Source organism: Protopterus annectens, chromosome 1.part0 (genome assembly GCF_019279795.1).
Source record: "Protopterus annectens isolate FY-2018-M chromosome 1.part0, PAN1.0, whole genome shotgun sequence".
In the NCBI taxonomy this organism is placed as follows: domain Eukaryota; kingdom Metazoa; phylum Chordata; order Ceratodontiformes; family Protopteridae; genus Protopterus; species Protopterus annectens.
This window is the reverse complement of record NC_056725.1, coordinates 1738669539-1738693317: the sequence shown is the minus strand read 5'-3', so window position 1 is coordinate 1738693317 and position 23779 is coordinate 1738669539. Positions and strand designations below refer to the sequence as shown.

General features: G+C 41.2%; 1 protein-coding gene across 1 annotated transcript in view; it reads left to right on the top strand.

Moving 5' to 3' along the window:
• Positions 1-23779, top strand: part of LETM2 (leucine zipper and EF-hand containing transmembrane protein 2) — a 1071376-nt gene that overhangs the window by 604104 nt on the left and 443493 nt on the right. The window contains exon 6 of the mRNA XM_044068981.1: positions 9358-9561. Coding sequence (XP_043924916.1) covers positions 9358-9561 — 204 coding nt within the window. The remainder of the gene's footprint in view (positions 1-9357; positions 9562-23779) is intronic.

Here is a 23779-nt window from a genome sequence, read left to right as displayed (position 1 = left end):
AATACTACAACTACATCAGATCATCTATTTACCTTGATCCAGTACCCATATCCTCTATAACATCTCTTCTTAAAAAACTAAAACCCACTAAGCTAGCAGCTGACCTTCTCCCAGCTGAGTATCTGCAAAAAGCAGTTGAGGCCATTTCCTATCCCGTCTCCATAATCATAAACCGTACCTTGTCAGAAGCCTTCATCCCGTCCATATGGAAAATGTCCCACATTATTCCTCTCCATAAAGGTGGTAGCTCACTAGAGCTAACCAACTACAGACCTATAGCTATACTCTCACCCCTGGCCAAAATTATGGAAAAGTGTGTCCACAAACAACTGATGGAACACCTCACCAAAAATAAAATTCTAGCCAACTCCCAACATGGCTTCAGGCCAAATCACAGTACCACATCAGCCCTACTATCCTTTTCTAATACCATCAATAACTTCAGAAACAATAATAAACTATCATCTGCTCTTTTCTTAGACCCCTCCAAGGCCTTTGATATGGTGAACCACATTCAACTCCTCCATACATTAAAAAAAACTATCACTCAGCAATTCCACACTGAAATGGTTCCAATCCTACCTGTCCAATAGGCAACAGGCTGTTCTATGGCAGGACAAATTATCCACATGCCTACCTGTTATACTTGGAGTTGCCCAAGGATCTATTCTTGGCCCTCTTTTCTTCACCATCTTTGTTAATGACCTGCCCACAATCACCCCCCATGCCACATGCATTCAATATGCAGATGATTCGACTATCATCAGCACTGCCTCCAACCTGGCAGACCTCACTGCTTCAACCCAAGACACCTTCAACCTAATAGAAAAATGGTTCTCAAGTCGTCAACTAGTTCTCAACCCCAACAAAACAAAACTACTTACTTTCTCACTCACTAACAAGACTCTTCCCCCCACCTTCTCTATTACATCCTCCAATGGAATCACTATATCACCAGAAGCTCACACAAAGCTATTAGGTGTTACCATTGATAACTCCCTTAAATTTAACACCCATTTCAATCTAACCATCAAAACCGTCAATAAAAAGCTTGGCTCTCTCTATAAAGTAAAACACTTTCTCACTCCTCACGCCAAAATTACAATTGCCAGCACACACCTACTATCAACTCTTTTCTATGCCTCCCCCCTTTTTACAAACCTAAACAAGACAACTCTTAACAAACTTGCTTCTTGCTACAGTCACATAGCTAGATTTTGTCACAAATTCCACCTTTAGAATGCACCACTGCACTAACTTGAAGCAACTAGGGTGGTTAGAGTTTTCCAGACAACTCCATTTCAACCAACTCAAAATGGCTCACCAGATACTATATCACCCAGAGAAAACACCAGCTCTGAAAAACATCATTCACCCCTATATTAACCTGCAATCTTTACGCTCCTCCAATAAGATCTTAGCTCAAACTACCAAAGCCAATAATTCTGCTGGGGATTCTCTATTCTCAAACTTTGTAGGTAAAATGTGGAACTCTCTACCGACCATGCTCACCTCAGAACCTTCACTCCTACAATTCAAAAAAAAGCTTAAACCCCATCTCAATACTCTCTGGCAATGTCCCTGTTCCAAACCTGATTAACCACTATCATTTACCCTTCTCTTACCTCACTATCCTTAACCGCGTTTTAACAAGACACCTCGCCTTTGTAACTGACCTATGTTTTTTTTTTTTATATGCTGCTGTTATTTTTTTCCCAAGATGTGATGTATCTTTATAATGTATTTAGAACTCAACTATGTTCCTTTTTTGCATTAACAATGTTCATATGTCTGTTATGTACCTGGAGCTTTTCTCCCTGGGCCTCCGCTGAAAATGGACATGTATCCAGTCGGACTCTCCCGGTTAACAAATGTAAAATAAAATAAATAAATAAATAAATAATTGACCCTTCGACATGCTAGAATAGTATAAGGGATTGCTGTGTAACTGAGTCAGAAAGGACTATAGGGTAATGGGTATTCAAGGGGATTGTAGGTGGATGTAGTGCTTTCTTTTTTGTTTGAGTGCTTTACCTGTGTATAAATGCTTTAGGAGCAAGTGCTAGGCTTTTTAGATGGAGAATAGACTGTTTAGAGTGAAAGTAGAGCAGTTCTAAGGGAAAAACTGAAGAGCAGACTTTACGGAGCCAGAAATAGTTTAAACTAGATTAACCGGTGCTGCCCGATGCTGCGCTATGGGCAACTTCACCCTAAATCGCGCAAAAGCGCGCAAACACGCGCTAAAGCGGATTTTTAAGCAGGGAACTTCAAAGAGCTAGAAATGGCCCAAAATGGCCAATAACTACAAGATTCTTGTGCTGAGGTCACTCCTTCAGGGACAGATAGGCTGCTCAAGGCTCCTCACTCCCACTGGTGAGCAAAGAAACTTCCTTCATCCAAGTAAGGAAATGGGCAACACAGGAACTATCCCAAAGTCCAGAATACAGCAAAGCCTGTATAGGGGACTATTCTAGTTAAGGAAGGGCGGGAAACAAGGATATTTTTTTTGTTTTTTTGTTTTTTTTTTTTCAAGAAAACACAGGAAAAATGCAGGAAAACAACAGTATATTAAATGCACAGGCTAGCGCACTTGAGTGGGCAGCCTCAACAGTTAATTAAACAAACAAAACGTTTAGCTTAAGTGCAGTTGATAAAAAAATGCTAAATACAGTTAAATCAGCAGTTTAAATTCGTTTTGAGCAAGAAAAGAAGGTCGCACAGGTAGAAACAGACAAAGCTGGTGCTCAGGCTTTGGCTGAATAGGATGCCTAATGGAGCTGAGAGCACATGCCTGAGTTTATGTAGGATACAGCCATGGATGTTATTGGGTGCCATGGAGTCATTAGGCATTAAAGACCTGCTGATGATGAGATGAGAAGAGGGGGCCAGGTGCTGGGGATGTCCTGGTTTTCTGATGGGACGGACGTGGAGGTGAAGTTTTCACTGAACCTATATGCCAGCAGGTTGGCTATATCTATGCAGTGGGGCTAGATGAGCTCTCAGAGCTATTTTATCTCTGTTGGGATCAACCGTTTTTTTCCCCTCCAAAAATAATTTTATAATTTTGGAACTGTCCCTCAGTAAGTTGATTCATCTCCATGTTATCTTCCTGGGCGCTGATTGCAGCATAAAAAAGGCTTTTCATACTGTGGATGTATACCTTCATCTCAGGTTTTATTTAAAATTGTACAAATTGCTGCAAACAGATCAGTTTTGTTTAATCTCCTTTACCTTGGCTAAGAAGAGTTTGACAGTGACCTGATACATTGTTTTTAACCGGACTGTTAACAGTATGATATTTTGTCACCAGATAACCGGTTACACATTGGTTTGATTAATTAATTAAAGACCATTCCACCAGCAATATTTATTCTTTTGATGCCTACTTCAAGAATGCTTCTATTGCTTACATTTTGCTATAGTCACTTGATAATTGGTACATGCCTTCAGCAGATGTTATTATTAGAAGATCCACTTCAGGAGTCCGGTTACTTTTGGCGTTTCAGTGCTACAAGATTTGGCCTTCTGAAGTTTACCTTTTTGATCTGTCTGTCTCATGCTTTCTCAGTAGTTTTTATTATACTGCTTCGATTATTCATGGCTATTGATTGCTGCAGAGGTTACATCAAATTATGATGCCCACAGTATGTTAAAAGTCACTATACTATATGATTAGAAGGCCCACTGCATTATTCTCCTGCCTTCTCCTGTAGTCACATGGCTGCTTTGTCCACGTTAGGTTTTGGATGCACTCTACTTTTTTTAAAAGCTTATAATGCTAAAGCCTTATTTAGCTGTATTTTTGTATCTCCAGTACAGCATGCTCATGTTACATGGAAACAGAAAAGGGGAGTGTGGGAATAGACATACTGTTATACTCAGGTGTAGTTATTATACAGCATGGACCATTGAGGAGGCTTATGTTCCTCTTGAGAACAAGAGAAAGGAAAGAATTGTACCAAGAGAGGGCTTTCAGGAAGGAGATCCCTAATGCTTCTCACTACCGATGGTCATTTTTCTTTAGGCACCTTTATTACATTATCATTTAAGACATAGACAAACATACACTAACAGAAAAGAAAACAAACCATATTGACATTTTTTACATTTGCATATATTATACATCACATATCTGTTCTTTCTTTGAAACTAATATTAGTCCAACATTACATAAATTGCTGAATCCCCGCATTCTCTTAAATCTCACTCATCCTCCACCTGTACAATTTTCTGCATGTATTGTTCCTACAATTTCCATTTATTTCTGTTTAATTTGCTCCTTCCCTCTTGTAAAGATTCCTCTTTTGGTTCTTGTATAATATTCAGTACTTCAAATATAGTTGGCTTAACCTTGATTTTCATTTTCTAGTAACTGTTTTTGGGCGCTAACAGAATTAAACTTAATAAGGCCTTGCTTTGTCTAGGCAGTTCAGATCCTATGTCCCAGCTCAAAAGAATTTCCTTCTTTACAGCCATTTGCTCACCAGATATTTTTGACAGAGTACTCTGTGCAGAATTTTTAAAATCTGCCAACTCATTACACTCCCAGAGTATATTTTCCCAGTTTCCTCTTTCTTCCCTATCATATCTCCAACATTTGCTGTCTACCTGAGGGAAAATTATTTTAATTCTGCTTGGGGTATAAAAATACATATGCAAACCTTCTGGACTTTGTTGCATACTTGAGAGCCATACCTATGTCCTCCCTGTTCTCTTGTAAATTGCTTTTCCAGCCTCTCTTCCCATTTTTTTTCTGACTTCATCAGACTAAGTTTTATAGTTATCATGTTATATTCCCTATTAATTACCCCTTTTTTAACCCCAGCTTCTGTTCTAGATTTAACTAAAACTGTACCAAAGCTGGTCTTTCACTTAAGATTCCCCTTTCCCTTTCTCTTTGTCTATACTTTTATATCAGTCCCTGGTAGGGAAGAGACAGTCTCTAGGTTACATTCCCAAAGTCTTCTTTGCCTTATCCACACTTTTCCCACTCTAGTTATTTGCTCTCAATACCTACCTTGGTTCATTTGCCATTTTTCTCCAGTAAATTCCCAACTTGCCACTTTTCTTTATCCCTACTTGTAGTGTACCTATTGGGAAAATCTCCTTTCACCATCTTTGTGTTGGTTTAGTTCTTGGGATACTTTTTGCTAATTTATGAATATCCTATTCTGTATGGTTGTTATTCTTCTTAAGGATCTGCTTCTGAAATCCCATTCTCTCTGTTTTTTTAACTGTTCTCATGCTTCATCATCATCCCTTTCCATTTGAATTATAACCTTGTGTTATATGTATGAACCTTAACTGTGTAGCTCTAAAATATCCCTTCAATTCAGGTAATTCTAAACCATCTTGTTTTATTGAAATGATCAACTTATCCCAGTTAACTCTTGCCCCCCCCCCCAGATAAATTCCTTCAATGCTTTATTAATTACTGTCCACAACTTCTCCTCTGATTGATAAAAATATGCATCACCCATATATAAAACTAAAGGACCTAAAACATTTTCACTGCTTGTATATTACTAACCATATCAGTAAGCAACAGCTTTCAGTTTCTCAGTTTTTCTGTTATCTTTTGTTTAGTCTCTTTCCACATATTCCTAGCTGCCATAACAGAAGCCTATTTAATCCATACTCTTAAATACTTCATCTTGTCATGGCCCAATAAATGTGGGTATTGCTGAACCAACTTGTGTGTGGGTACATAATTTATGGCTGCACCCTTTGTTTTATCTTCATTAATTTTATATCTAGGAAAAGACTTGAAACTGTCTCAAAATCTTCCATAACATTGAAATGTCCTTTTCTGGAATTATTAGATACAAAACAATATGATCTGCAAATAACGCCAACTTGATTACCATATCAGTTTTATCTTTGCCAACTACCGATATTCTTCTTGAGGATCATGTAGTATTCCAAGTACTTACATAGCTATTACATTTGAGTTGAATGAGGAATGCGTATAGTATTTGATTTCACAGTTTTGTAGAGTACTAGACACATTTGCTAAATACTGTATCATTAAAACTGTTACTGTGTTTAAGTCAGAGATCCATCACAACATCCTCTGTGACTGCAAGTAAAGTGAATTATTATGGGGTTGGGATTGTGACATTTATAGAAATTAAGTCCTTTTGATTTGTCATTCCACACAGAGTTGTATACAAGCTATAAAGTTTGGGAGTGGGTTACAAGGTGATAGTAGAATGGGTTAAAAATGTTTTGAAAATGGGAACACGCGTTGGATGTAGGTTCATTTTAGAACAAGAGTAGGAGAAAGAGTAGGTTCCGTAGAAATCCGCTCTGTAACCAGTCTTATCTTTCATTTATAATGTGGTAGAATAGAAGAGGTTGATTTTTTTTTCTTTCTTATTTATTTATTTTTTTTTTGCAGCTAATCAAACCTGTAACACCATGATGATGGTCTGTAATGGGTATACAGGGAGTCTGCATGAAACTGAGCAGTACTATATATCTGAGTTCATCAATCCAGGGGAAAATTTCTATTTTGGATAGAAATGTGCCTGTACACCATATGGTAAAGAATTGGGGAGGGGGAGACTTGAACTGTGATCAGGAAGTCTGTACATTTTTAAGAGCTTTGGTAGGTGCCTCTGGAACATTGAGATGTGGAATTCTGTGCCTGTATGTATGAGTGAATTAAATGAATGATGCAAGAAGGGTAGATATTACAGTAACTTAACAACACTTTTATATATACAATTGATGAAGTTCTCTTTGGAATGCTTTGTACTTTTTTCTGAAGGCCACATTACTATAAATGCATAGAAAGAGTAAAGTGAAGATATTTCGAAAAAGGTTAAAGAGGTGCATAATTTACTTTATAAGTTATGAAGAGTGCTTGTGTGAAGATGATTAAAGAATTTTGCAGTAATATTTATGTACTGTATTAAGAAGGAGGAGGGAGTTGAGTTGCATGACACGTCTTTTTTTATAACTTTGACTGGATTTGTTGAAAGATGTGATGATTGAGATTAGTACACTAAAATTTGTGCACCATGCTCAAAGGAACCTTATTGGTGAGTACTCCTTACAGGAAGATTACTATCAAGAAACAGTAGAACTTAAGTGTGATAGAGAGGTAGTAGGATGTTGGGATACAAAGCAAAGTGGGGGGGGGGTACACAAGCAGAGTTTGCTATGTAGTTATTTAGATTGCTGACAGGCCATATTTGAAATGTGCAACATGAAAACAGTCCAGTAAAGGCCTGAAAGATGTGGCATAGAGGCCATGTCCAGATAAATATGAAGAGATTCTGAAAGATTTGCTTTTGTTTTTTTAGGTAATAAACATAATGGAGCTTAGGAAGTAAAATTTCAGTAAAAGTAAATATGAATTGAAAAACTTGAAGTCAGGACAAAAGATGCATTTTGGCAGTGTGTGGGAGCATTTTTAGAGAGGTGATAATTCATTAGGCCATTCCTCTTTGATTTGACAAAAGAGGCAAAAAATACAGAATTCAAAAATTGGGGCATTCCGGATGAAATTGTCAACAGGTCTAAGAATGGGGAAACCTGAAAATAATTGCAGTCTGCACTGCAAGGTACAGGTAGGAAAAAAAGATGACTTTCTTGGTCACTTATTCAAGCTCCATTTACATGCTTAACCTAATTCATGATTGTAGGTGAACCAAAGCTTATCATTGCACCCAGCGCTCAGATGATACATGGTAAAAATAGTAATCCTGGATAGGAAGCCAGCCTGCTGCATAGACCAGTTTGTAGCCCCTCCCACAGTTTGCAAGCAGTTAAGCTGTCTTGCGTTACTGTCACCCAGACCCAGTACGCATATACATATGCATGCACACACACAGATTACAGATTGCACTTGTGGACAGTTTGGAGGACCGCCAATTCATATATGGCATATGTTTGGAATGTGGAAAGAAACTGGAGCACTTGGCCAAAACTCACTTGGATACAGGAATTAGAAAGCATCCCAGTTAGGAATAGAACTGGAGAACCAAGTGCTTGCTGTGAGACAGTAATACTAACCACTAAACTACTCTACAGCCCTTGTAGTTTGTGTATGGTTTATATTGTTATATGGTAAACCTTATTTTGAATAAACCAGAAATTTGGTGGGAGAAGCAAGAGAGAATGTTCTATATGTAAAGAAAATGCGTATTGTGCAGGAGACCAATATGTTTCAAATAAAAAGCTTGTAGGAATGGGCAGTAACAAGAAGCTGGAAGGTCTTACGGTTATTTGCTGATTAGCTGATTGACAGATTACCTATGTTTTGTTGCCTGAATGAGAGACCTTCCAAGGTCTTTTTTTATAGGAAATTATACTTGTTACGCACATATTTATACACTGGTTTACAGTGCTGGTTTGAGGAAACTTGTGTTTATCTAGTGTACACACCTTTTTTAAATTTCTTAGTCGTCCTCTGAGACAGTCTTTCCATAAAGAAAATATTTTTTCTTATCCAGGTTTCTGTAGACTATGTTCTGTCTTTTGTTTCTTCTACTTTGTTGAATTCTGTAATATGTTGTCCTAAATGCTTTATGTGCACACATAAGGGTTTGTGAAATGGGTTCCTTTTAGACTTGCTTGATGTGTATACATTCCTTTTTTGTAGGTGATTTCTGCCCCTGTTCCTTGTGATCATCACACCTCTCCTAATGGGACTCTTTCCATTCATCCCTCCATGCTAAGGAATTACTCAAGTACAGTATAGCCATCCAGAGGGATTGTCATGCAGGCCACCAAGAGGGTTTCTTGTGCCCTCAACAGAAGCTTAGCAGTGAGAGTGTTTTTATGGCCTAAATCCATCCCCAGCATTGGGATGAGCTACCTGTGTTACTGTGCGGACTCAGAATGCCTTTCCCTGTGAGTGCAAGTTGCCATATACTCTCTAATAATGACTGTCAGCAGGCAGTAGTGTGATGATCTGTTGGCCCACCCCCAGGATGCACACCATGACACTGCACCATCTTTGAGGGATTGTGGCTATATGCATTCACTCTTCTCCCAGGATGGGCACATCCATCCTTCCCTGCCAGCTCTGTCAAGTGTTCAAACTGCTAATAAATCTCTGGTTGCGTGGGCAAATGTCAGGGCTTTATCCAGTGGATACAGTGAATAACTAGATATAGCTGTATCCTATTGTTATGAAGACAGGTGTATAGGTGTATGTTGAAAATCAGGTAGAATCAAACTTTCACTGTAGATTATTAAGACTAGGCAACCTGGGTAGACTTGTCAGTCAGCATTTAACTGCCTTTTTTGTATTAATTTCAGTTAATTATCCCATTGATGATTATATCTTTTACTGATTAATTTGTGTATCTCTTTTGTTTGCACTACTTATTCATTTACGTAAAGGTTCGCCATTCTGGGGTACAGCCTAGCACAGCAGAAATTGTTCGATTTTCCAAACTCTTTGAAGATGAATTGACCCTGGAACACCTAGATCGCCCTCAGTTGGTTGCCCTTTGCAAGCTGCTGGAGTTACAGCCCATTGGAACAAACAACTTGCTGCGCTTTCAGCTCATGATGCAGCTGAGGTCAATAAAGGCAGATGATGAGGTGAGAGCTCTTTATGTACCTTAACCTTCTCAGCTTAAACCTTTTCAGTTGTACAAACCAGTCAGTACTAGAAAATCTACTTTAGTGTCAACATAGCTTTCTTTTGAATTTTTTAAAGAGACATGAGTCTCTAAAGTTTGGTATGTTTGTGAAATATTTCAGCATTGTCTCTCTTGTTTCATTTGTCCATGTCTTGCAAAAATATCTAGTACATTTAATAACCAGAAAATGGAAAGAAATGCCCATTAGGCAGAGCACACTTAGTAATGATGTAGTTGTTGTAGCCAGCTGGGTGTGTGGAATTGGGGGAAATGGATTTGGTTGAACATACATATGAACTAAATCTGTGCAAACTGTTATCTGTATTTGGAGTTAACAGCTATAAGGCTGCTGATGAGAGTTGTGATCTATTTAGCATAGGTTCAGAACTATTAGTAACTAGTTAGGAACAGTAGATCACTGTGTAATGGAAATTTGTTTTTTCTGAGGAAAAAAAATGCAAGTACTGATAAAAGTTGGGCATCTGATTATTTTGCTAAGATTTCACATTTTTATGTGTAAGAAATAACAAGAAAAATAAAATTTCAATAACTTGATATAGATTGATCAAAGAAAAGGCGTAATTACAAGAACGTTTCAGAATACTGGCAGTCTGCAGACATAACGATATTAATCAATGGCAGATTCTGGAGGGGGGTTAGGGAGTTACATGTGTTTTCTTATACTGGATGGAAACTCTCTTTTTTTATTTTTTAGGTTGCAGAATTAGACATATCAACCAGTTTGGAAGACCTTATATGTGAAAAATTAGCCCATTAGTGAAATGTTGGCACTCATTAATGTGGAGTGCCGATACATCAGAAAAGAAAAAAAGAAAATGCAGAAGAAGAGTGAAAATTGAACATGCCTCTTACTTTTAAACTTTTTTTGGGGGGGTAGGGGAAGCCCCTCTCCTCCATGCCTTCTGATGTGAGAACAAGTTCTCCACACCCCCTGAACTTATGCCATACCTTCATACCTTGACCTCGGGAATATCCCGAGAAATGGCAGTCTTGGACTTGGTATATGCAAATCTGTCATTCAGTCTCTGTATTTCAGGACTCAGTGAATAAGGTCCCAACATTTCAAATGGTTACTGAAAAAGTAGGACAATCAAGACAAATTGATTAGTGAGAATTTTTTTCTCTGTGGGAGATGGAGGCCACAACAATTTCTGGTATTAGTTAAGCGTGGGTAGGTTATGCATAAACAAAAAATGGATAGGAAAGGCCACTGAATGCAGCCGCCTTGATTGAGAGATTGTTGCACATTTACTGGATGTTAAATGTGCCAGTTATTATATGAAGATTTTTGATATTTGCCTGGAAGTGCTTTCCAAAGTACTGTTATACACTAACTAGACAGGGTAGAATGTTTCCTGTCATTAGATGAAAGTTGTTGCAGATGTCCCATTGGGCATATTGGGGATTGAGTACATGATTTTGGTCTTGTCCCAGTCTTCAGATATTTACAGATGAGCTGCAACAAATGGTAGATGAGGTCCTGGGGAGCATCTCAAATTTTCATCTCACCTATTTTTTATAAGTCCAGTTTGATGACCGGAAGCTTACTAATAATGTCCACTGCTTCATTTCTTAATATTTTTAGTAGCTAAGAACCTAAAAATGTGTATTTGGAAAACTACAGAAATGATGATTTTAGGAGTGAGTTGAGGACATTTATGACAGGATTGATTGATAAGGAGAAGAGGCGTATAGCTAAAAATCAGCAAAGAACATTCCTGAACAAATGGTATTCCTGGATGCATTTTATATGTACATGTATAGCTCTCTGTATCTATCTATATATGTTTATATAATGACGTCTCATTAGTATGAAAATATGTGCATGCTGATTGGTCAGCCCAACCAGTGTGTCCATTGTAAATCTAGCTTATACCAATGTAAAAAAGTCCAGCTGCTGAATTACCATTGAGAGGTCAGACTTTTCTGTTGATATATACTCCATATAGCAGACCAAATATAACAAAAATCAGGTTCATTCTACAAAACTAACGTAAGAGAAATGTACCTGATTTTCCATGTTATGTCAGTACAGTCTTGGCAAATTGTTGTACCTCTGAACTTTCATGATTTTTGTAGAATGCCAACATTTTTGCCTCAGAAAAGCAGTAGTGATTCTTTTTTCTCTGTTGCTTCTGTTGGCAGCACTGATGCACTGTGCAAGGTGGGAACGTAAGTCCTATATGCATGCACATTACATCAGAAAATGCAGAAGGAATAGGGAGATAAAGTGGAGGGAACACTACAGCACTGCTATACAAAGACATTATTTAAGAAAGGTAAGCAATTTATTTTTTTAAATAATGTCTTTGTGTAATAGCAATAAAGTGTCACCAACTTGATCAAACCACACTAACCATGGGTAAATTCAGCATCACCCACACCCAGTCATGGGTTATTGCTTAAATGTGTGTGTGTGTGTGTGTGTGTGTGTGTGTGTGTGTGTATATATATATATATATATATATATATATATATATATGTGTGTCTGTATATATCTATCTCCATCTAGATAGATAGATATATACACTCACACACACACACACACACACACACACACACACACACACACACACATGCACACGTGTGTGTGGTTATGTATACAAACACACATACACATGCATGTGTATATGTGTGTGGGTGTGTATGTATGTATGTATACACACACACACATATATATATATATATATATATATATATATATGTGTGTGTGTGTGTGTGTATGTATGTCTGTCTTTGTCAGTTACCGAATTAACATATGACCGAAACTGAAAAGAACAAGATGACAACATCGAAACTGCAGAACAATGCAAGTTCACAAAAGCTAAACTTACAAGATCTAAATAAACACATTCAATCCATTACAGGAGAAATAGATGTTTGTCCCTTTAAACTACGCTGTGATTTACAGCAATTTCTGCAGCAAACATGGAGCACTTTCCAGATGATAATTTTTCCAGAAAAATGATTAACGTAGATTTCTGTTTAGCTTAACAACGACCCTTTTCTACATTTTTGTAGGGGGGCAAGCTCCCCTGTATTCCCCATGTAGGGGGCTGCGCCCCCACACCCCCTGCAAATTGTATATATTAACTCAGAGATTGCACTACAGTGAGGAAAAGGGTGAATTTCCTGATCCTCACTGTACCGTGATCTCCATTCAAAAATTATCTGGTAAAAAAAAAAAGTGTAACATCTGGGGCTGGTTTTTCATTGTCTTGAGTTTTTTGTTTGTGAACATTCATTGTTGTGCCATTTCAGTGTTGTCATGTCGTTGTTTTCAATTTCAGTCATGTGTTAATTTGGTAAAATGAAGTAGATCCATATATGTGTGGTGTGTGTGTGTGTGTGTGTGTGTGTGTGTGTGTGTGTGTGTGTGTGTGTGTGTGTGTGTGTGTGTGTGTGTGTGTATATATATATATATATATATGTGGGTCTATGTCTTTAGATCGAAAGTACACTGCATCGAATCGCGTTCCACCAAGCACACTACATCAAACTTTCAAAATAACGAAAACTAATATGAACAAGACTGAAAACATTGAATGTACACCTAGCGAATCCAACAGGAACTCCCGTAGTGATACCGCAATCTCAGTCCAGAATACTCTACCACACATCCAGGCAAACAGAAAGTGCACAAATAAACTAAATATTTTGTGATAAATGACTTCCGAAATAAACGTGATACTCTAATTCACATTTTCAACAAATTGGCAATTGTCGATACATATTCCAAGTTTGAGTACTCCTCCTTATGAGAGAATATGGTTTCAGACTGCTGTCGTTGCCTTACTAATGTTCGCTTTTTAGGAGATGGTGGACAAGCAGTAGACATCCTCAAGCATAACTCAACTCTATTCTGTTCTCTCACAATAGCACACATAACATTATGCAGGTCTGACACATTTCCCCGTTAAGCACTTGAACCTACGATGCCAAGCCTCAACTGAATTCTGAGTTCTTGGCAAGAATAAATCGTTCAACACTGTAATATTCCAAAAGTCAATTGGGAATAATGACGGAAATGTGTGATTTGATTTGTTAAACGTGTAGATAATGATCTGGGTTTCCCCAAAACATACCACTCTGCAAAGAATTTCAGTAGTTCTTTCCCCTCGCTAGGAAAGTTCTCCCTAAGTGTATTAAATGTTGAAATGACATCTTGCTTCGGCTAGTGCAGCGAGCTTTTTCACTGACAGTTGAAATGACATACTAGTGGTGTACAGAGATCCAAGACTTAACGTTTGCATCTTCCAGCAAATGTTCCTCCCAAAATGAAAGAAGCATCCTTTACAAATTACATTGCTAACATTCATTATAATGCTTTTGACAGCTGCTACCTCAAAGTCACATAGACTATAAGTAACTTGACATGTTAAATCATTATCATGAAGTAAAGCAAACACGCAGTGCCACATAAAGTTATATGCTTTGAGAGACTTTTTACTCATCAAGCAAAACATCAGTGGTACAGTTTTTGTATAAACTCCATATTTTATCAGAGTGTATAGTATACAACTGTCAGCAAGCAATTCCCTTGACAAAATATATACCGTCCATTAACCAGATATCAGAGACAGCTAAGTCTTCAAGGTTCTTTTTAGTACTAAAGACTATCACAACATTTTCATTGGTTTTATCAAAATGCCCTCTCTGAATGAAGCTCCCTCCTTTTAAAGGGAAATCAACTACAGTGAGGTTAAGAAGTAGAACATCAGTTCACAAAGTTTTACCTCTACACTTTAACTGAACTCTCCTTACTTGCTGCAGCTACACCCGTCTGCTAGGCAATGTAGGTGCATACTCCTAATGAAGAGGAAACTATGGCATTGTCTACAATTAGGCAAGGGCAGTATTGTGACGAGGTAGCTCTTTGTTTTAAATTATGACAAACAGAATACTTTTCAACCTCTGCGGGATCTTCTACGTGATGGAGCACTACAGATTTAAGTAACCCTTCACCTGATGTTACACAGGCAGTGATGGCTCGACCTTTGCATTTCTCATTTAATTTTCGAGTGCAACACCAGTAGTTTTTGGCTTAGGTACACTTCTCTAAATGATAAGTGTAACCTTCAGTCAGTAAAATATTTTTACCTTTTTGAAAGACACTAGTCTGATACACTTGCCCTTGAACTCCGGGAGATATCTCCTGTGGATTCGCCATGATTTATCTTAGTGAGTGGTACACCATGTTGCAGTTACGGTGCTTTACATACCATCAGCTGCTTTGCTATAGGCTATTTTACATGTCAATCTCCTGAGATTCGCTCAAGTCATTTTTCGATGTTTTACCATTTTGATTTAGTGTGCTTGGTGGAACGCGATTCGATGTAGTGTACTTTCGATCTAAAGACATAGACCAATATATATATATATATATATATATATATATATATATATATATATATATATATATACATAATACATACATACATATGTCAATTTTTATATGATAATACTGAATCACTTTTCGTAGTTCTGTTTTAATCTCTGAAATTTCCTTCAGGGTAGACATTTTCATTATTCCTCTCATTAGTTGTGTATCCTTTGTTGATTCTTTGTGTTCCACACTATTTTTCCAGTGTTTAGCAGAAGTTACCTTCACTAAATATGCTAAAATAGGTGATGTTATGTGATCCTATCTCACCTACATTCTGACTGATGGGTTCGGAGCCGATCCCTCGGCTCCGACTCGGCACGCTTATGCCAAAGAGCGAAGTCTCTAATTGGCTGAGCTTACTATATCCCAGGATGCACCACTACCAGTCCCCCAGATCTCGTTTGCCGCTAATCTGCGAAGACGTGGTCTCGAGCTGGCTGAGCTAAGTAGTAATTCTACTATCTTTTTCTGTCAGGAATTTCGTGTTCTATTCACAAAAAAGCTGTTTTAACAGCTATTGTTCACTATTATTCTCTTTGTGTGTGTTTGGAGTTGGTTAAGACTTGTTGTGTGATTGGGTTGTGTTTGGTAGGCCTCCTTCATTCTAGGGCCTTCCAGGTCAGTCAACCTTCTTGAAAAACTTACAGGGTTTCAAAATACCCTTGTTATTTGAAAACCTATTATTAGGAAGTGTTATCGGAAAGTCAGTTGTATTTTGTTTTGTGTGTGTCAAAATCACTTTCCATAATGTCTCAAAATCCTAGGCCTTCGGGCTTTAAAAAATGCACCAAATGCAGTTTTAAAATGTCCATCACAGACGATCACTCGCTCTTTGTGTATTGTCTAGGTGCAAAACACTTACAGGAGTCATGCAGCGTGTGTCACGCTTTTTCCTCAAGGGTCCTCCAGGAGAGGAAAAATAAATTAATTCTTAAGGGGTTAATTAAACCTTCTTTTGAAGAAGCCTTGGCATCCTCTCCTTCTCCGGCTAAAAAGAAAAGGGCGTCGGTTCCGACCAGTCCGTCGGATCCGACCGCCAAGAGACATAGGCAGGCCTCTCCTTCGGCTCCAAGGACTTGGGAGCCGAGGATGGAACGGTCTGCCTCGATGCCACCAGTCTCGACTCCTCTGGCTTCGGAGCCGATGGCTGGGGCATCGAGGCGAGTCACCGTCGGCTCCACTGGTCTCGGAGCCGACAAGGGTCGCCCGCTCAGACACTTCCTCCTCGGCGCCGAAGTCCACCTCGGCACCGATGGAATCTGCTGTGTGTATTCCTTCGGCGCCGATAGTCATTGACTCACCTCGGAGCCGGTCCCTAGTCCTTTGGGGCCGTTGGAGAGGCCGTCTCGAACCCGTTCTGTTTCCTCTCGGTCTTGAGGATGTCAGATTCTGATATAGACAGGGTGCTCCAAAGACTGTTCCAGTCCCCAGTCTTCCAAAAATTTGTTTGGTTCCGACCCAGTTGGCTTCGGAGCCGATGACCTGGCCCACCCCATTGCCATTCCTCCTCCGACTGCTTCTGCCCCGTCGGAGCAGGTGCTGTTGGAGCCGGTGGAGATCTCAGGGTCGGCTCCGACCCTTACTCCAACCCGGGCCTTCGGGTCCGAGTTTGGTACGGACTTCTTCGGCTGGACCCGGGGGTGATGTTTGGGACCTATGCTTTCGGTTCCGAGCCTCCCCTCGGTGCTTGCTGCGGGACTTCCGTCGGCTATCACGGCTCGGGACCGGACACTCCCAGGATTCTGGGGTCCGGCTTTCAGAGCCATGAGGAGTGCCTTGGCCAAGTCCTCTTCGCCATCTCTCCGGCTTTACCGGCACCTTCCCTGGGCGTGGAGACTGGGTCTTTGGCAGTTCCCTGTCCGTAGTCAGCGGAGCCCGGGGCCTGAGGTTACCCCCATTGGGGTTCCCTCCTCCTGAGGGTTCTTGAGTTGTCTTCGGAGGAACCCCCAAGGAAGAGATCGTGCAAGAGGAAGCACGTGGACTCCCGAGTCTATTACATCAGACACTGATCTTGATGATGCAGAGGGTCCCGAAGTCGTCCTCGGATGATGTCTCCTTTGCAGACATCTTAGAGATCCTCAAACAACGAGGCGGTTGGATATCCAAACCCCCCTCTGCTGATGAGTCAGTGCTCCTCAAGGCCTTTGGGGCTCAGCCCTCCGCCTCCTGGGTGTCTCCGCCCTTGACGAGCTTCTGGATTTAGTTTGTCGGCGTGGGAACATCCAGATACCGTGGAACCAGTCCCTTCTCGTCCAAATAAATTTTTGTCTGCTCCCCGAGAAGGAGTTCCTCACTAAAGGCGTGGCTGTAGATGCCATGGTGGTGGCATCTGCTACACAACAGGACGTGGCAGAGGCTTCAACGTCCATCCATCCTCCTAATAAGGTGTCTAGGAGTATGGTCAGGTACGGGAAGCGCACCCTGACTTCAGCGGCCTTTACTTTAAGGTCTCTGAATTATTTGGCACATTTTACCAGGCTTCAGAGGGATCTGGTCAAGGAGTTGTCAGATTCCCTCTCGGTAACCTACCTGAGCAGCTAGCCCAGTCGGTTAGCTCTCAGTTGGCTATCCTTACGTCAATTTCTAACTCGTCCATGAGGCTCATTTCCTATGCGGCCGAAGGGCGGGTAGAGCGGCAGGCACAGGCGTGGCTCTACGGAGACAAGCCTGGCTCCGTTTGTGTCAGTTCTTGGAGGCCTTCAAGTCTTCCTTCGACGCTCCCTTTGATGGGTCCTCCTTGTTTGGACCCAAGGTTAAAGACACCCTTACCCGCTGTGAGCAAGAGGGAAAAACTTTATCTGCCGTAGGTGCCCGTTATTCCACTCCCTTTCGGCCTTACCCCAAGGCTAAAGGAGGTGGGAAAATGTGGTTCCGCAAATCCCGTAAGTTTTTCTCCCAACAGCAGGAAGATTCCCCTTCCAGAGGCAGAGGACGGGAATTTTTCAGGTTTCAGGACGCCGTCCCAGAGGCGGCAGAGGGCCCCGCAATTCTGGAGACCGCGAGTCCTTTCGTGGCTCTTCAGCCTCCCACACGTCATGAGGGATTGCCCGGCTGTGCTGCTCCGGAGCCAGTCGGGTGTCGTTTTGCCAAGCACCTAAAAGCCTGGGAGTCAATCACTCAGGACAGATGGGTGCTTCGGATCATTGCCGGAGGTTACACCATCCCATTCACATACTCGCCCCCACCGTCCAAAAGAACGGACCCACCACCCAGTCAAAGGGAAATGGCAGCCGCAGAAGCTTTAAACCTCCTAGAAAAGGAGTCATCCAACCGGTCCCCACAGACCAGATCGGATCAGGAAATTACTCCAGGTTCTTTTTAGTGCCAAAAAAGACAGGGGACCTGAGACCAATATTGGATCTCAGCAGAATGAACCAATCCGTCACGAAATCCAAATTCCGAATGGTCACGTTACAATCCATTCTCCCATTGTTGGAGAAGGATGTTTGGATGTGCTCCATAGACCTCAAGGACGCCTATTATCACATACCGATACATCAGGCGTCCAGGAGGTATCTGCGCTTCAGCCTGGGAGTCAGTCATTACCAATTTTGCACTCTGCCCTTTGGTCTCACCACAGCCCCCAGGGTGTTCACCAAGTGTTTGGCAGTAGTGACGGCTCACCTGAGAAGTCTTGGATTCCAAGTGTTTCCCTATCTGGACGACTGGCTCCTGACTGCCACCACCAGGCATCTACTAATGGACAACCTCAAAGCCACCATCTCCCTGGGTGTTACCCTGGGGATTACATTCAATTGGTCAAAGTCTGTCTTGCTGCCCTCTCAATGCATAAAGTTCATAGGAGCAGAGATAGACTCAAGATTGATGCGTCTTTCTTCCTGCCGAAAGGATCCAAACTTTACAGGGCCAAGTTCAAGCTCTGATCTCGAGATCCAAAGCCCCAGCCAGGATGGTTCTACAAGTTTTAGGCTCAATGTCTGCCACGGTTCTTTTAGTTCCTCTGGCAAGATTGCACATGAGGATTCTTCAGTGGCTATTGTCAACTCAATGGTCCTTTCAGGATCTTCCTCTCAATCATCACATCATGATTACGGAAATATGCAAACGGGACCTTCGCTGGTGGCTTCAGACATCCAATCTGAATCATGGAAGCCCCTTGTTATTCCCTCTCCAGTGGTTACCCTGACGACAGATGCCTCCCAGATAGGGTGGGGGCATTGTCTGGGCAGGCTAGTTCAGGGCTCCTGGCTTCCCGGCGAAGCTCTTCTCCACATCAACGTGTTGGAGATGAGGGCTGTACTTCTATCCCTACAGGCCTTACACAAGTTTCTTCCTCAGGGCATCATCGCCATCCACACAGACAACATGTCGGTGGTCTGGTATCTGAACAAACAAGGAGGGACCAGATCTTACCCCCTTTGCAGAGAGGCCATGAGAGTGTGGGAATGGGCTGTAGCTACCAACCGCTTCTTGGTAGCGACCCACATTCCGGGAAGGTCAAATATATTGGCAGACAAATTGAGCAGGACAATTCTTTCTCCTCACGAGTGGTCTCTAAACCAAACAGTAGCAGCTCAGGTTTTCAGGAGATGGGGGACGCCGTGCTGCGACCTATTTGCAACTCCATTAAACACCAAGTGCCAAAGGTTCTTCTCCTTGATCCCACATCAGGGATTACCAGCTATGGATGCTCTAGCACAACCTTGGCCAACAGGGCTACTTTATGCCTTTCCTCCGATTCCACTTCTCTCCAAAGTCATTCAAAAAGCTTCTCAATTGGGGTCCGCAATGATACTGATTGCCCCATACTGGCCTCGTCAGGTATGGTTTCCTTACCTGAAGAAGCATGCGGTGGACAATCCGTGGACTTCAGACCTAATTCCGGACCTGCTAATTCATCAGTCGGGACATCAGCATCAGTCCCTTCGATCTTTGAAATTGACAGCTTGGCTCCTCCACTTCCGACTTTAGTCAGAAGTCACACACTAGACCCGGAAGTTGTTCACATTTTATCTTGACCCACAAACCCACCACTAACAAATTGTACCTCAGTAAGTGGAAGAGGTTTGCTATCTGGGCTCAACTCAAGGGCTTAGACCCTATCACTGCTCCTATCCCAGAGGTTTTGAAATTCTTAACATCCCTGTTTAATCAAGGATCTTCTGTCTCTACTATTAAAGTCCAACTAGCGGCTATCTCTAAATTCCACGAATCCATGGATCCTCCATTGATGAGCAGCAGACTATGCAAAACTTTCATTAAAGGTGCGTGCCTGTTAAGACTCTGAATTTTTCATCCTGCGCCTCCGTGGGATCTTGATTTGGTGCTTGGCGCATTAACATCTTCCCCTTCGAACCGGCTGCTACATGTGAGTTAAAATATCTGTCTTGGAAAACTGCCTTCTTAGTTGCAATTACTTCTGCAAGAAGAGTTTCAGAGCTTCAAGCCCTGTCTATTAAGCCACCGTACTTGATTTTCCACAAGGATAGAGTATCACTTAGGCCTAATCCATCCTTTGTCCCAAAGGTCTGTTCTAGTTTCTGTCTCCAACAATCTCTAGAGCTACCAGTTTTCTTCCCAAAATTCTCTAATGAAGCAGAATACACTCTCCATAAATTGGATGTTCACAGGCAATTACGCTTCTATTTAGACAGGACTCAGCAACTTCGTAAGTCAGACCAGTTGTTTGTGTCCTTCTCAGATAATAAATTGGGTCAAACCATCACAAAAGCTACTATCTCCAAATGGATCAGAGATTGCATAACTCAGGCTTATTCTTCTTCGAATAAGCAACTTACAACATCTATCAAAGCTCATTCTACCAGAGCTATGGCTACTTCTATAGCTTTTCACTCCAAGCTCGCTATATCGGAAATTTGTGCTGCGGCTACTTGGTCCAACCCGCACACTTTCATTTCCCACTACAAATTGGATGTGGCATTTAAAGGACGAGCATCATTTGGTTCCACGGTACTCAGGAGTGTTTTCCAGTGAGCCACCCAGGATTCAGGTGCTAGGGACGCTGTCCCATCAGTCAGAATGTAGGCGAGATAGGATCACATAACATCTTTTAGTTATGTACTCACCATAACTTCAGATGTTTGGGATCCATCTCGCACATTCCTAAACCCACCCTCCTTCCCCCTGCCTTGGAGATCAGAAGAGATTGAACGGTTTTGAGTTTTACTGTTTATCTTGTTTCATCTGACGATGTTATATAAGCAGGGCGTGCATGTGTGCATGTATGCGGACAAACTAGATCTGGGGGACTGGTAGTGGTGCATCCTGGGATATAGTAAGCTCAGCCAATTAGAGACTTCGCTCTTTGGCATAGCGTGCAGTCGGAGCCGAGGGATCGGCTCCGAACCCATCAGTCAGAATGTAGGCGAGATGGATCCCAAACATCTGAAGTTATGGTGAGTACATAACTAAAAGTTCATCTTTCTCACTGCTGTAGTAGTGTGTAGCTGTTTGGCTTATATCCTCTCCAGTATATAACGGCCAGGCAGTCTTCAAGAGTCTCTGGTTTCCCTCCACACATGCGCCTAGGCTGCCTTGTCTTGAGCTCCACAAGAAGAAAACAGCCTGGGCACCAGTTTTGTCAGCTTTTTCTTGCCAACCTTGAGAGAGCACCTGTGGCTTCATAGAATGATCTTCCAGTTCTCGCAGAAAAGTTCCCTTTGAGGAACCGTTCCACACAGAAATGAGACATTTTTCTATTTTTTGACAGGAATTGTGACCAGGTCTTTGTAAGAATACTGGCAGTTTTATGTGTTGACATTTTAGCAGAAATGTCTTATATGAGTAGCTCGGGTTAATTAGCTAGGTCTGAGGCACATTTTGTAAGAAAAAACATGCTGATTTTTACCTTTTTATGAGAGAAATTATGACAAATTACCTTATTCTTTACTTAATACAGTGACACTTTTTGTGAAAATGGACTTTTAAATTGTGGAGTACTAAAGTTTACTGTTCTACATTTACTTATGTGATATTTGGGGGGGCTGTGTGTATAAATGTACGTAGGGCTTGTGAACACTGCAGTGACAACTTACATTCTGACTGGCTCATTCTAACAACACGAAAAGTATTTGTAAAATGTGACATAGGTTCACATGGATATGACAACAAACAACTCTATAAAAGATCAACTTTCCAGTTATTAGTGTATGCGTGCAACACAAAAGCTGAAACTAGACATTTAAAACAAAGCTGTTATACATTACAGGTGGGAATAATAACTTCTTATCACAATTGTTATCACTTTCCGTATTAACTTTATCTGTGATAATATTCACATATGTATGTAAAAAAGAAAGAGAAGTGAACTGTATTAAAAATGCAGAATACAAATAGCTATGCTACAAGATACAATATTTGGAAAGAACTAAACATGTAAATTCGGTAAAGAAAGGACTTCAGGATGATTACTCAGTGGAATATCAGTAATAAAGGAAAAGGTGAGTACTTACATTAATTGCAAGTGGAGCTCCAATAGTGATGAGAGGGGGCAAAAAGATGATAATGGTAGATTTGTAGTACTAAGGCACTACTGGCAAGGGAGGATTAAGCTGGCATGGAAAAAAAGATAAACTCTCCCAGCTAGGCATCAGCCCGTATGTTACCAGATGGGTAGCTAACTGGATCACTGATAGAACCCACTCAAAGTAGGGGAAGCCACCTTTAGTAGTAGACCCGTAATGAGCGGTGTACCCCAAAGATCGGTTTGGGGCCTCTACTGTTTGGGGTATACTTTTCTGAGGTGCAAGCCAAAACCAGTGGTCCGTGGCTGACCAAGTTTGCAGATGACTGCAAGCTGAGTGCTGTCTTAAATTCCCCTGGTGATGTGAACATCCTCCAATAGGGCCTTACCCAAACTAATGACTGGTGCCAGAAGCATGGCCTCAAACTGAATGCCAAGAAATGCATCATTATCCCCTTTGGGAAAAATGTCATCCCCACTAATTATCACATTAATAATGTACTAAGCATGCAATCATTTGTGAGAGACTTGGGCACCCAGGTTGATAGCAACCTGACTTTTGACCACCACGTTGCCTCCATTGTACAGGAGGCTTTATACATGGCCCACCTCATAAATAAGGGTATTTTATCCAAGAACAAGGAGGTCATAACATCCCTGTACTCCTCCCTTATCAGACCCATTATTGAGTACAAAGCCCCCTTTGACATGTACCTTGCCAAGCACATGCAACAGCTGGAGAGATTACGGAGGTTGCTGACCATGAAAATCCGGCGTCTAAAACACCTATCCTATACAGATAGGCTAAAAGTCCTGTCCCTGTACTCAGTGTCATACAGACTGCTCAGAGGTGACCCGTGTCTGGCATACAAGGCCATTTCAGACCCAGCCTTGATGGAGTTGCTGCATATCTGTAAGACAAACTACACTCATGCAACCCACACGCAAGGTCTGTGACATTAATAGAACTTGGTGGGATAGATTTGTGTCCCAACGATTCCCCCATCTGTGAAATAGACTCCCTCTCCATGTCAAGCAGAGTACCTCTCTAGTCCTCTTTAATAGGAACCTGGACGTCTGGATGGGAAACAGAAAATATACCCCTGGTATCCCACCTGTGTCCCTGCTGTACAGGGGAAACAGGTGCTGACTTTGAGGGAACATGGGCAAAATTCCTGGCTAGGCTTATAAGGGCCTCTGAGCCAATAGCCTAGTATCATCTTATGAACCCATGTGTCAATATTCCATCTAAAACTGCTACAGTGGAGCTTAAGAAAATTCTGGGAGTTTTGTCTCTTCCTACACTCAGTCACTATTTTCTTACAT